Raw genomic sequence first — 15191 nt, forward strand, 5'->3', positions numbered from 1 at the left:
GGATTTTAATGTGGTGTTGGCTCAGCTCATAAAAGCTCCTTTCAAGCTGCTGCATTCTTGTGATCTCAAGTACCTGATCTGGAAGGCCATATTTTTGGTGGCAGTGACATCAGCGCACAGTATCAGTGAGCTTGGTGATGTATCCACCCTTCATGAAGTTCTTCCATGATAGGGTGGTCCTGCGCATGCAGCCTAAGTTCCTGCCTAAGGTGGTGATGGATTTCCATCTTAACCAGCCAATCGTCCTACCCACCATTTTTTCCCAGGCCTCATTCGCACCAGGGCAAACAAGCTCTGCACACTCTGGATTGCAAGAGAGCCTTAGCCTTCTACTTGGAGCGAATGGCAAGCTATAGGCAGTCTATGCAACTCTTCATCTCTTTTGACAAGAGTAGATTATGAGTTGCGGTTGCTAAGCAGACCCTGTCCAACTGGCTGGCAGATTGTATATCCTTCTGCTGTACTCAGGCAGGACTGCAGCTTGGGGGCCATGTCAAGACTCATTCTGTTAAAGCCATGGCAACTTCAGTGGCCCACTTAAGCGTGGTTCCCATGGATGAGATCTGCAAGGCTGCAACATGGAGTTCTCTTCACACTTCGCCTCTCACTACTGTCTGGACAGGGATGACCGACGCAATAGCAGCTTCACCCAGACTGTCCTCCGGAATCTTTCAGCTGTAAAACCCAACTCTTCCTACCTACAGTCCTTTTTTTGGGTTCAGGCTATCTCCCTCTGTTACCAACAGCACCACTGTTGTGCCCTTTGGCAAGTGCTTAGATGTCTGTCGGTCTATTTGTTTTTGGGGACAGCCTGTAGCTAGGGCTTCAACTATGTGTGAGGGCTACCATCCTGCTTGTCCTAGGAGAAAGTAGAGTTGCTTCCCTGTAACAGGTGTTCTCCTAGGACAGCAGGATGTTAGTCCTCACGAAACCTTTCCGCCACCCCACGGAGTTGGGTTTGGTTATGTGCATTTTATGTTTTTGTAATTCTGTGTTGAGACTGAAGAGGGACCCTGTGTGAATAGTGACATGTTGGGCATGCTCAATGTGCCAGTCAAAGTTTCTAAAAACTTTGACATAAGTTTTCTGTGCTGGGCTCCATCCGATGATGACATCCTTGTGTGAGGACTAACATCCTGCTGTCCTACGAAGAGAACACCGGTTACAGGTAAGCAACTCTGCTATCATTTTTCTTGGTGCAGGAATTAGACCCTGGCTGGCAAGGTTTGGATAAGTCTTTTAGCTTTTTAAGTGCTTCAGTGTCAGTGATGAGAAACTAACATTTCTGTTTCCTGCTCAGTGAGCCAGACAAGCACTATCTCATGTACGAACATGAACGTGTGCCCATTGCAGTGTGCGAGAAGGAACCCAGTTCCATCATAGCCTTTGCTCTCAGGTATGGCCCTTTTTTTTTTTTTTTTTTTTTTTTTTTTAATCTTTTCCTGTTATTTTACTTTCTTATATGTAATTCAGAATTGTGTATAGTTACTGGAAAATAATGTTGCCATTTTCTCTTGATGACCATTTCTTTTTGTGTATGACAAATTCAAGCAGGTGTTGAGACCAAGTACTGAAAATGTATGTGCTGCTCTATCTTTGGCACATCAAGTCCAGACATTTTCATTAAAAGCTTTGTTGCATGCTATTTGTTTAATTCTTTAAAAAAAAATAAAAAAAATAGGGTTACAAGAAGCATGCTTGACCTGCTCCCAAATTGTCAAACCCCCAGGTACCCACAAACAAGTCAGGGGGCAGCATCTGGTGGAAATGATAGATTACAGCTTTATTAAAACATTCAAACTGTACACTAAAAACATCTTGTTACATTTGTGCTACACATCAGAAAGTAAAATCGTGGCATAATATACTGCTTTAATACAAAGTGGGAAGGAGGGAATGCTGACTGCAGGACATTCATCTTCTGGTGGTAATTTGTGCTTGAATATGCCTATACTTTTTCCTGTTTTCTTCAGATGGATCCTTTCAATTTCTGAAGGACTTTTTTTTTTTTTTTTTGGCTAAAATAGCCTCTTTCACCTCATCTTTTAACCATGCTGGCAATCATTTGGCCTTCCTTCCACCTTTCTTAATGCGTGGATAAATTGAGGAAATTTGTTAGGAAAATAAAAACTAAAAGAGCAATATACAAAGTTAAAAACTTTCAGAAATCATGGACATTATTTTAAATTACCATCCTTGAAGCCAAGACAAAATATATTCCATGCATTGCAAATGGTAGAAGGAAAGCGAAACGACTACCATTGTGGTTTAATATTGAGATGAAAGGCAATTAAGGTCAAAAGGACATTGTTCAAAAAATGGAAAGCAGACCCAAATGAGAAAAATAGGCAAGAGCCTAAGCACTGGCAAGCTGGATGTAAAAAATTAAGTAGGATAAGAGAGAATTTGAAAAGAAGTTTGCAATAGAGGTAAAAACAAGTAATAAAAACGTTTTCAAGTACATTCAAAGCAAAAAGCCTATGAGGGAATCAGTTGGGCTGCTAGATGGCTGAATTCTTTGCTTCTGTCTTTCCTGAGGGAGGATGTCAAGGTCATTCCCACATCAGAAATATTTTTTGATGGTGATGACTGAGTGACTAAACAAAATCAGTATGAAACTTCAAGATATAATAATAAATCAGATTGATAGACTAAAAAATAAGTCACCAGGACCAGATGATATTCACCCCAGAATTCTAAAGGAACCAGGCCTGTTTCTGGTGATTTGCAAACTATCATTTAAAACAGCCACAGTATCAAAAGACTGGAGGGTAGCCATTGTGACCCCAGTTTTTAAAAAGGGCTCCATGGGTGATTCAGAAAACTATAGACCAATAAGCCTGATGTTGTGCTGGGCAAAATGGTAGAAGCTGCTATTAAAAACAAAATTGCTGACGACATAGATAGACATAGTTTAATGGGGGAGGTGAATATGGGTGTTGCAAAAGGAAGTTCTTGCCTTACCAATTTACTAGATTTTTTTGAAGGTGTAAATAAGCATGCAGATAAGGTGAGCCAGTTGATATAGTGTATTTTGATTTTCAGAAAGCATCTTACAAAATCCCTCATGAAAGACTCATCAGGAATTTGGAATAGGAGGTAGTGTCTTATTGTGGCTTGGTAATTTCATGAAAGACAGGACACACAGGATAGGTCAGTTTTCCAAATGGAGAAAGGTTGTTAGTGCGATGCCCCATGTGTACTGGGACCTGTTCTATTTAGCATATTAATAAATAATCTGGAGAAAGGAACAATAAGTGAGGTGACCAAATTTGCAGAGGAAATAAACTTATTTAGAATTGTTAAAATAGCAGCAGATTGTGAGGAATTGCAGAAGAATTTTTTTGGACTAGGAGTCTGGGAATCTAAACGGCAGCTGCAATTTAATGCAGACAAGTGCAAAATAATGCACGTAGGGAAAAATAATTCCAACTACACAATGCTGGGCTCCATGATAGGAGTTCCCATTCTGGAAATGCCTTGTGGGATAATACCTTAATTTTCAGCTCAATGTGCGGCAGTGGTCAAACAAGCAAGTAGAATATAGGAATTATTGTTAAAGTAATAGAGAACAAAATTGATAATATTTATTTATTTATTTATTTGATGACTTTTATATACCGTTATTCGGTTGAGCCATCATAACGGTTTACAAGAGTGTACATTATCTTGTAACAGAGCATTAGTAAGAAACAGTAAACAGATTCTTAACAGATGGGTAGTAGTACAAAACCATTTGAACTATTAAACAATATCAGAAAAATGGATATCAAGTCCAGAATGATTTAAAATTGGGATAGAGGGGGAGGGAAGGAGGAAAAGGGAGAAGGGGTGAATTATGGGTAAACAATTGGGAGTTCAGTTGGAAGTCGGGATGATTAGATGATTGAAAGTCAGTGAGGAACTTGCGGAACATTATTGTTTTTAAGTCCTTTTTGAATATTTCTAGGTCGTGTTGAATTCGTAAGAAACCTTTGTTTCAGTTCTTGGTCTCACTGCACCTTGAGTATTGTTCAGGTTGCCCCATCTCAAAAAAGACATAATGGACATAGAAAAGATACAGAGAGAGGCAACAAAAAATGATAAAGGGAATGGAAGTGTTCCCATATGGAAAAAGGCTAAACAGATTAGTACTCTTTAGCTTGGAAAAGAGACAACTGAGAAGGGGATATGACTGAGATATATAAAAACATGAGTATGGTGAAACAAGTAAATAGGGCTAGGGGGATCCTCCATGAAACTAGCAACTGGCAGTCTGAAAATAAGTATTTTTTCACTTGAGACACAATCAAGCTATGGAATCTATTGCCAGAGAATATGGACAGCTAATAGTGGATTAAAGACAGCTAATAGTGGATTAAAGAAAAATCCATAAACAGTTATGAGGCAAGTAGACTTGGAAAAGCCAGCAATTATCCCTGGGAGTGAGATACAAGAGAGAGATCAACTATTTGGGATCTGACCAGGTTCTTGTGACCTGGACTGTCAGTGAGGGGATGCTTGGCTTGATGGGCCTTGGTCTGTCCTAACACTGCCCATCGTATGGCTTGGCCCAACTAGTTAAAGCCACTATACTCATATTCACTGTTCCCATATTACTACTAGTTCATCTTCACAGCTGCTGTATTAAGTTTACTGCAGCCAACATGCATGATAGACTGGGTTGATTCCCAGCGGTAGCCTGCTGTGCATATCTGGTTATCGAATGGCCTGTGGTACTGCTAGGTTTTTCACTTTCATTTAAAAGCTTGGCCTTTATTGGCTGTCTATTAATGTAGATTCTTGGGTTACTATCCCTTTTTCTCACATAAGGTCATACACTTAAGGCTTGTCCTTAGGCAGAACCTGAAGGGGAATCCCAATAACCTACAAGAAGAAGATAAGGGGCTACCTAGTGCATATGTCAGCTTTGTTATCCTGCCTCAACTTAAACTGTAAATTATGGGCAATATAAACAGGTAAATATTATTTCATATCATGTGCTGCAGAGTTTCTTATTTTGCCTGCTTAAGGGATATATTTAATTTATTATTTATATACTACTCCACCAGGCAGCCTGCCCAAAGTGGTGTACAACTATATAATACATATAAAAATCAATAAATCACAGGGTTTCTCCCAAACTGCCAGGAAAGCCTGCTAAATACCATAGGATTCACAATGAGATATGGAGCTTTGCTTAGTAAAATTGGTTTCACATTCATTAACTCTGCAGATAAAAAAAACACACTATCTCAGGTCCATGGTGAATTGTTCTGTAACAGATAAACCTACTGTAAATCAAGTGATCAATGTATAGCTAACTCTAGGGTATATGCGTTCCAGCTGCTGACTACTATATCTTTTGCAAAGACTCTATGCCTGACAACTGAATCAAAGTATTTTAAGTCCTTTGTATGATTGGTTGTTTTACCTGGTAGCATCTTGTTTTTGGGATACCACTCAATTGAAACCTGTTTTAACTGAGTCTGTGGCACTATGAGTTTTCATTTACAGCTATCAGGGACTGTCCCCAAACCCATATTGTACTCTTGCTCCATCTAGCCCAGTTGCTGCAATGGCAATCTTCAGCCTTTGAGGCATGAATTGCAATTCATTCTGGAACAAGAGTACAAGTATGCATTTAAGTCAGCCAATGGGTTTAAAATTATTTTTTATTTAATTACTTGCCTTTCCAAACCAATGCTCAAGGCAAGTTAGTTAAGATATAGTAGGTCCCTGAGCCAGAAAGGTCTTACAAACTAAGGGTCTGATTTACTGAGTCTTTTCTCCCATTCTCTTTCTATGGGAAAAATGCTTAGTAAATAAGGCTGTAAGTTGGACTCTGGGGCAATGGAGGATAAAGTGTCTCTGTTGAGCAGTAGCTAGAATTCCTTTACTTTCCGGGAGTGTCACTACTATTCTATCTATACGCTGACGATGTCCAAATCGTCATTCCTATTCACGACTCCCTATCAGACGCCCTTGCACACTGGAAAAAATGCCTCACCTCCATAAACAACTTCCTTATAAACCTTCACCTTGCCCTAAACACAACAAAAACAGAAATTCTACTCCTATCTCAACACCAACCCCCCAAACCACTGATCTCCAATGACCCAGCCTTCAACGCTTTATCCTCCCAGCAAAGCGTAAGAGACCAGCAACTAAATCTAAAAAAAATATATCAGCGCAATTCTAAGAAGGCTTTTTTAAGCTCAACATACTCAAAAAAAACCCAAAAAACTCAGACCCCTGCTCCATTATCACGACTTTCGAACCGTCATTCAAGCCACCCTCACCTCCAAGATTGACTATTGCAACTCATTGCTGCTTGGGCTCCCTTATTCCACCATAAAACCCCTACAAATGCTCCGGAATGCAATTTCCAGGGTCATTACCAATACTCGGAAATCTGCTCACATCACCCCCATACTCAAAGAACTGCACTGGCTCCCCATCCCCTCATGCATTATCTTCAAAACTCTTTCTATAATTCACAAATCCATCTACTGCCACAATTCAAATTGGCTAGATGACCCTTTCCACCTCACACACTCAAACAGGCCTACCAGGGCCAGCAATAAAGGACTCCTCCAAGTGCCCTCTCTTAAAAAGGCCCATCTCTCTTCCACTAGGGATCGTGCATTCTCCATTGCAGGTCCCAAACACTGGAACTCCCTACCTGCATTGCTCCGCCAAGAACCATGCACCTCAAAATTCAGAAAAAAAAACTAAAGACCTTACTTTTTAGGCAAGCCTTCCCTGACTAAACATCACTCCCCGCGCAGGGACCTAAACTCCCTTTCCACGTCATCCTCATCTACTTTATTTTCAACCCCCCTCAGATTCCTGCCCATACTCCCATCCATTGAGCATAATCCTTTGTTTATATTTAATTCTTACCATCCCGCTGTATATATATTATATTTTACCATTATTTATTACTACGTTATAGCATACTAAGTTGATAGTTTTTGCTGTACTTTCCACCGTCATCTTTATTTTGCTCTGCATATTATGAGTTCCCCTCCCCCCACCCCTGTTCTTTGTATTTTCTACCTGTCAGTTCAAATGATGTTGTACACTAATGTCGGTATATAAAGGTTTTAAATAAATAAACTACTAGCCCCATAGCATCTCCAACTCTGGTTGACATGAAGAGTTCAGGAATCCAAATCACATGGTGCTGCCATTGGGCTAGTGAGTTAATCCCATATCTGTTCTGAGTTTGTTTATTGTAAAGTTCATCTTAAGCTGTTCAGGGACTTAGTATTGCTTTTTAATAGAAAAGTAGAATCGCAAGTCTGGAAATGCTTTGAAGGGGTAGTTTTAAAAGTCAGTACTGGCCCTGACTCATGCTAGTGGACTTGGATCAGATAGGTGAAAGACCATGATCTTTATTGCTGCTGATGGAAGGGGGCCTCACGGCATCACTCTGTTGCCAAGTGCTCTGCCTTGAGATCCCAATTACTGAGCTCTTGCAAATGAACCACAAATCAGACTATAAAAATAACACACAAATTCTCTCTGTATCTATTTTCAGTTGCAAAGAGTACAGAAATGCCTTAGATGAGTTGTCAAAAGCTTCTCTAAAGAACAGTACAGAAGAAGGACCTTCACCAAACAGGTGACTGTGATTCTGGCATGAAGTAATTAGTGATGAAGAGTGTTTTCTAATCCCTTCTGTCCTGCACTCATGGTAATGTGCAGTTTAGGTAGCAATTCATAAAAATCAAGCAACAGGGATAGGGAGTCCTCAGAGATCCGTGTCCCTAGCGCCTCCTTTTACCCGGATCTACCGCCGGACCTAATTTAAATAGTGAATCGCACGCACCGGTAAGTGGCTGGTGCGAGCACCAGGAGAGCGGGCAAACGCCCGCTCTCCCGCAGACTTTACTGTATCGGCCTGTTAGATTGTAAGCCCTCTGGGGATAGGGAAATACCTCCAGTACCTGAATGTAATTCCTCTTTGAAGCGCTGAAAAAAGTGCGAAAAGCGGAATATAAATCTAAATAAAAATAAAATAAAATTTTTAATTGTTTTTCTGTATCTTTCCATATCAGCCTCTTGGACAACAGGCCAAAGACCAGCAGCCCCGTGCGAGTGCCTGAGATCAACCCTGCACAGACTAGTCGCACTGCAGAAGCAGAGCTGCAAAGTAAGGTTCTTCCACAACAGCCATCTCTCCCAGAGATTCTGCCTGGTAGACTTCATATTCACGTGTTCAAGTTCAACCCAGCTTGACACAAAGCACAGCGTCAGACACGTCCCCAGGGACATGGCAGAGCTCATTCGGTTCCATTCATAGGAATGGTAGGGATGTAACAAATGGTACAACTCAACATAAGGCCATCTGGGTGGGGTGCAGGGGGTGCCTTGTGGTTAGAACTTGATTCATGTGGTATAATGTGGCGGCTGCCTCTGTTGGTCATGGCTGCATCTCCCAGATTAAAGCACACAATATTCTTTCTCTTTGATGGTACCCAGTATTAAGAAAAATAGACAGGCAAACCCATGTATTTTAGCCCTGCAGGACTGCCAGACCAATTTTGTGTTAGGCCAGAAAAACCTTTACTCATTAGTAAATGATATATTGGGGAGAGAACGCCAGAAATATGTAGATTGTATAGAAACTGCTTTATTTCTTAGCATTTAGACAGGTGGATCCAGAACAAGTGGGTTATGCACCTCTACAAGCAGATGGAGACAGAGCAAAGCTAACATCACAGAATATGTACCCCTGCAGTGACATCAGCCCACCAGTATTCTCCATCTCCAGCAGATGGTGGATGTGCATCTCCCTACTGGGGATTGCTTAAAGTTTTCAGAAGGAGAAAAGAAGAAAAAAATTTAATTCGCTCCATTCTCCTGTGGTGATACCATATGGTCCTTCCCTCAGATGAGAATTCCTGAGGTGATATATATTGGATTTTCCCCTCAGATGAGTGCCTTGGTCCGGTAGCTAGTTTTCAGCTGGCGTGGACTTAGCTGTAAATGACAACTGAAAGGCAAGTGGGTGCAGGAAGCCAAGCACAACAGTGATAAGTATATGCCTTCTGCTCCCGTAGCTGGAGACCGACTCTACTGAGCCATGATGGGCTGAGCTCAGGTGAAGCAAAAAAAAAAAAAAGTAATTTTTGTAGGAATTCCTCCTTCCCCGGTCTCCAAGCTTGGTGCACTGATCCAATGTTCGTTCCCAACTCCGAGGGAGCTTAGAGGACGTGGGCAGTCTGGCGGGTTGAGCAGCCTTTTTGGACTAGGTCCCACTCTTAGGCTTTTCACTGTGCGCCACATGGTAGGCCACTTAATTGGACACTTGGTTGGGCATCCAGTTGGTACCTGTGTCTAATTGAGGTGTGCACTTTCCTATATGCACAATCTGAGTGGCATTGAGGACGCTCAGTTTTTGGGTGCTCATCGAGGCATAGAGGTGTGCGCTTAAATTTTGTATGCCTATTTTTTGCAGCATGAATACAGCTGGATGCACACCTTTCAGCCGCCTGTTAAGCATACTGATAGACTGATGGCACCTATAGCTAAGAAACGTAAGCACCTTACCCTCTGTGCTGCTTGTCATATTCAGGCATCTCAGCCTAGTGTTCCCTCTAACTTGTCTCAGGGAGAATTGCCTTCATCTGATTTTACTAAGCCTGGTTCTTCCCAACCTGATGCAGGCCTGGGTAAAGAAGGGGCACCTGACTTTGGAACTCCCTTAACTGGTTCGTCAGTGGGGAAAGGACAGGTGCCTTCTGGTTTTGGCATGGATCCTTCTGCCTTTTCTTAGGTGGAATTTTTTCAAGAATTGCAGTCCTTTCTTCAGGCACAGTCCTCAGCCTCGACCAATCTTGCCAGGTCAGAGTTGCAGGTGGTGATCTCCTGCAAGCCTGATGCTGCGGTTAAGCGGTGAAGTACACTTAGATCGGTGGCCAGTCTTCCCGATAGGGACCCGGATGGCATGGATGATGAAGCCGATCCTTACTCCCTGGAGGATGGGGAAACTCCTCTGAGATTGGAGCGTTATAGGACTATGCTGCAGTTATTTCATAGAGATGAGTTACTGGTTCTGATTTCCCAGATATTAAAGATGCTGGGAGTTCCTGGGGCTGAATCCATGTCTGAGCCAAAGAAAGATTCCATTTTGATTTCTTTGCATAAATCTTTTTTTTTTTTTCCCTGTTATGGAGGCCATTCAAGAATTTATTGATCTTGAGTGGGGTGCCCCAGAAGCTAATTTCAAAGGGGAACAAGTCTTGGAAGGACTGTACCCCTGGATCCAGCGACAAGAGAGCAGTTATGTTTTCCGAAAGTGGATGCACTTGTGTGCACTGTCACCAAGCAGATGACTCTCCTTGTAGAGGGAGGGGCGACCTTGAAGGATGCGCACGATAGGCGGATTGAGGCCATCCTTAAGCATTTGAAGCAGTGGCAATGACCTTGCAGGTCGCTTCTTATTGTTCCCTGGTGGCTTGCTCTTGTTTACTTCTCTCTCCAGAGGTCGATGATTCTGATGTGAATTCAAGGGCAGTGAAGGAGCAAACAGCCACCTTTTTGGTAAATGCGGGCTGCGATTTGGTCTGCACCTCAGCCAGATAGGTGGCTTTGATAATAGCGGCCAGGCATCAGGGCTGAGAAATTGGTCAGCCGATACAACCTCCAAGTCTAACCTTACAAAGTTTCTTTTTAAATGCTCGCTCTTGTTTGGGAGCAAGCTGGAGAAAATGGCCAAAAAGTGGGGTGAGTCCCCGGTTACCGGAGGATAAGAAGCAGATGCCACTCTCCTTTAGCATGAGAGGTCGTGCTAGGGGATCCCAGCATTTTCGACCCTACAGAGGGAGCAGCCTTTCAGAGGACTTGATTTTTCAGTAGGTCTCAGTCCTTTTCATCCCAGGCAGCTCAGGCAGGGCGCGGGCTCAGGTAGTGGAACCTCCCTAGAGCCTGAGCTCTTAGGGGTCGCCTTTCTCTCTTTTATCAGAGGTGGGTCAAAATCATGTCAGACCAGTGGGTCCTGGAGGTGATATAAGATAGATGTGCACTAGATTTTCACAGTGTTCCTCGGGATGTGTTCATGGTGTCTCCCTGCCTCTCCCCTCAGAAGAGGCAGGCAATGGAGTATACATTGTCAAGGCTCCTCAGTCTGAGGGCTGTGGTTCCAGTGCCCATGTCTCAAAAAAATACAGGCCGACAATCCATTTTTCGTTGTGCCCAAGGAAGAGGGCTCTTTTCATCCCATCCTGGATCTCAAAGATTTCAACCGTCATTTGCAGGTGACTTAATTTTGCATGGAAACCTTGCCCTCCGTGATAATGTCGATGCAGTCAGGGGAGTTTCTGACGTCCTTGGAGCTGTCCGAGGTATACCTGCATATTACCATCTGGCTAGAGCACCAACATTTTCTGCGATTTGCAGTATTGGGATGTCGTCATTGGTTTTGAGCGCTGCCTTTTGGTCTGGCAATCAGGCCCAGAACTTTTTTTTCCCAAGGTTATGGTGCTGGTGGTGGCAGAGTTGAGAGAGGATGAGATTCTGGTACACCCGTACTTTGACAACTAGCTGATTTGGGCCAAGACTCTGGAAGAGGACCTCCTGGTGCCATGCAAGGTGATTTCCTTGTTTCAGGAGCTTGGTTGAGTGGTGAACCTGGCCAAGTGCAGCCTTAAGCTATCTCAGTTGCTAGAGTATCTCGGTGTTCAGTTAGACACGAAGCAAGGCAGTGTTTTCCTGCTGGAGGGTCATATTCAGAAATTGATGGTGCAGGTGTCTGTTGATGAACACAATATGCTCAACAGCGTGATCCTATCTACATGTGCCCGGATTGATGGTGGCGACCTTGGAAGTGGTGCCATGGGCGAGGGTGCATATGCATCCTCCTCAGCACTCCTTGCTGTCTTGTTGGAGCCCAAGTCTCAGGACTATTCAATTTGGCTTCACCTGCCATTGGAGGTCTACACTCACCTGCAGTGGTGGTTAAAGGTGGATCTTCTGAGAGAGGGGGTTTCCCTAACCTCACCGAACTAGCTGGTATTCAGGACAGATACGAGCCTCCAGGATAGGGGGCTCACTGTTAGGAGCCGATAGTGCAAGGGCGCTGGAGTCCAGAAGAGTCTCTCTGGAGTATCAATTGGATGGAAGCCCATGTGGTGCGATTGGCATGCTTGCAGTTCGGCAACCGATTGCAGGGTCAAGCGGTCCGAATACTATTGGACAATGCAACAATAGTGGCTTACATCAGTTGGCAGGGAGGAACCAAGAGCCAGCAAATATCGCAGGAAATAGCCCAGCTTATGGAATGTGCAGAAGTGCATCTTCAGGAGATCTCAGCCTCGAATATTTCAGGAAAAGTCAATGTAAGAGTAGACTTTCTCAGCAGATAGAATTTGGATCCAGGAGAATGGGAATTGTCAAACAAGGCATTTCAGCTGACAATGGATCGCTGGGGCCTTCCGTTTCTGGACGTATTAGTGACTTCATACTGCAAAGGTTCCTTGTTTCTTCAGTCGCAGGAACCATGCCACTCTACATTTAAAAAGAACCTTAAGACTTGGCTGTTCAAACAAGCTTTCTCCTAGAGCCAAGAACACGAAGAAAAGTAACCTACTTAGATTAATTTTTGCAATGTTAAAACTTGTTTACTTAATTTGTTCAATGTAAAAACTCCTGTTTTATTCTTATTCTGTTCTATGTAAACCGCTAAATGTAGCGACAGTTACTGTTCCTTGTGAACCGGGGTGATATGTATATTATACAGGAACCTCCGGTATATAAATCATTTAAATTAAATAAATAAATATCCAAAGTCCTTGAGAATCGATGTCCTTATACAGGAGTGGCCAGAGGGTGAGCTGCTGTATGCTTCCCCTCGAGGCCCATGCTGGGCAGAGTGATCCAGAAGATCAAGGGTCACAGGGGGATAGTGTTTCTAGTGGCACCATATCTGCCCAGGAGACCATGGTATGCAGATCTCCGAACGTTCCTGGTAGACTCCCCCCTTCGGCTTCCGGCGCACAGGGATCTGCTGTGGCAGGAGCCTGTTCTTCATGAAGATCCAACTCTATTTTGTCTTACGGTATGGCGCTTGAGGGTTGGCTCGCTGAAGCATGGATATTCTACTGTGGCGATTGCCACTTTACTGTGAGAGAGAAAGTTCTCCACTTCCGTAGCCTATGTGCGGGTTTGGCGAGTGTTTGAGGCTTGGTGTGAAGATTAAGGGGTTCTTCCTCGTTCAGTTAAGATCCCGCTCATTTTGGAATTTTTGTATGGATTGAATAAAGAATTGGCCTTAATTCCTTGAAGGTACAAGTAGCAGCTCTTACCTGTTTCAGGGGTCAGGTGAATGGTGGACCCTTGTCTGCTCATCCAGATGCCCGTTTCTTGAAAGGAGTGAAACATCTTTGTCCTCCCTTGCGGTTATCGGTTGTGGAGTATTAATCTGGCTTTGGACTTCTTAGCAGGATCTACCTTTTGACCACTATGTAAACTTTCCTTACGGTTATTGAACTTGAAAACAGTGTTTTTTGTGGCAATTTGTTCTGTGCGTACAGTTTCCAAGCTGCAGGCCTTATTTTACCAGGAGCTATTCCTTCGAGTAACTCTGAGGGCAATATAGCTGCATACTGTTACTTTTTGCCAAAAGTTGTCTCAGATTTTCACTTGAATCAGTCCTTTTCCCCACCCTCTCTGGATGGGGAGAGAGATGCGGAGGAATATTGCTTGTTGTGACCCTTGGATGTCAAGAGACATGACATATGAGATATCTGGAGTTTTCTAAACCTCTCAGGAAGATAGAGGTGGAAATAAACAGGATGAGCCTGCTTCGTGGGCTACAATGCTCGCTGGATTAAAGAGGTAGTCACGGCCGCATATGTGGATGCTGAGCAGCCATTGCCTAGTCAGGGCTCATTTCACTAGGGCTCAGGTAGTGTCATTGGTGGAAGTTAGATTGTTGTTTCCCATCGACATTTGCTGAGCTGCAACGTGGTCCTCCTTACACACCTTTTCCAGGTACTATCGTCTGGATATGCAGTTCCAGAAGGACGCAGTCTTTGCATGTGCGGTTTTGACTGGACCACGAGCAGCCTCCCACTCTGTTCAGGAGTAGCTTTGGTACATCCCACTTGTTCTGGATTCACCTGTGTAAACACTTAGAAATGAGAAATGACTACTTACCTGATAATTTCCTTTTCTTTAGTGTAGACAGGTGCATTCACCTTCCTGCCCTTGGCTGCTGAATGATTGTGCTATTGTCCTCCTACATGACTGCATGTTTCCATGGGTTACTGGTAAGTGTTAATCCAATCACTAGACTAATGTTAATACATTCTTTGTTTGAGCTCAGTGCTTCCTATTTGCTGAATGCTGGAATGGTTATCTGTTATTAATCAAATTTTGTTAGTCTGTCCACAGTTGGCTTTTGCAGAGAATACTGATGGTCTGATGTCACTGCAGGGGTATCTATACTGTGATGTCAGCTTTGCTCTGTCTCCATCTGCTGGTAGAGGTGCATAACCCACTTGTTTTGAATCCACCTGGTCTATACTAAAGAAAAGGAAATTATCAGGTAAGTAGTAATTTCTTACTACTGCGGTCTCTTCGCATAAAACCTTTATATAGGAATTTGTCAGGTCAACCTTAAGCCTCACTGGGTTTTGGTTTCCTAGTCAGGTTGTAAATGCTTGGGCCTCATAGTGATGCTGCTCACCATGCAGGAAAGGGCTGGGTCAAGTGTGCGGTGTGAAAGAGCTCAACCAGTTACCACATATACATTGACACCTGGAGAAGCAAAGAGCATGGAAGTTGCTTTAAAGCAGCACAAGAGGATATAGCAATAGTTGACCTGTATGTTACAAGGATGTGGGTTGATAGCCAAGGTAACATCCCTTAAAGAAGGAGTAATGAGAGGTCTGGCAAGAGATGACTGAAAAATAGAACTACAGGTTTGTAAAAGAAATAGTAATATCTTATGGGGAAGAGAAGAATTTTTTTTTACACAGGAACACTAATCACTGAAGTGATTAGATTTATACAGAGCTGTAACCAGGCCATTTGGCACCTATGGCCAGGTATAAACGTGCGCTCTCACTTTGAACACAACATACAACACCATGAGCTAGGAGGCTCTGTTAAATGTAGAGGGCTTTAATATTTATTTTGACCCAGTAGTTTCCTGTTCCTCTGGGTTTCTAGCTCAATCATAAGAACATAAGAAATTGCCA

The 15191-nt window shown here is 43.1% G+C and overlaps 1 protein-coding gene across 6 annotated transcripts in view; it reads left to right on the forward strand.

The window, feature by feature from the left end:
- Positions 1-15191, forward strand: part of PIKFYVE (phosphoinositide kinase, FYVE-type zinc finger containing) — a 404626-nt gene that overhangs the window by 324227 nt on the left and 65208 nt on the right. For all 6 annotated transcript variants that reach the window (XM_029606384.1, XM_029606389.1, XM_029606390.1 and 3 more), the window contains 3 exons: positions 1301-1396; positions 7526-7609; positions 8046-8140. In XM_029606384.1, the coding sequence (XP_029462244.1) occupies positions 1301-1396; positions 7526-7609; positions 8046-8140 (275 nt within the window). The remainder of the gene's footprint in view (positions 1-1300; positions 1397-7525; positions 7610-8045; positions 8141-15191) is intronic.

The sequence above is a fragment of the Rhinatrema bivittatum genome, chromosome 6 (genome assembly GCF_901001135.1).
Source record: "Rhinatrema bivittatum chromosome 6, aRhiBiv1.1, whole genome shotgun sequence".
Classification (NCBI taxonomy): Eukaryota; Metazoa; Chordata; class Amphibia; order Gymnophiona; family Rhinatrematidae; genus Rhinatrema; species Rhinatrema bivittatum.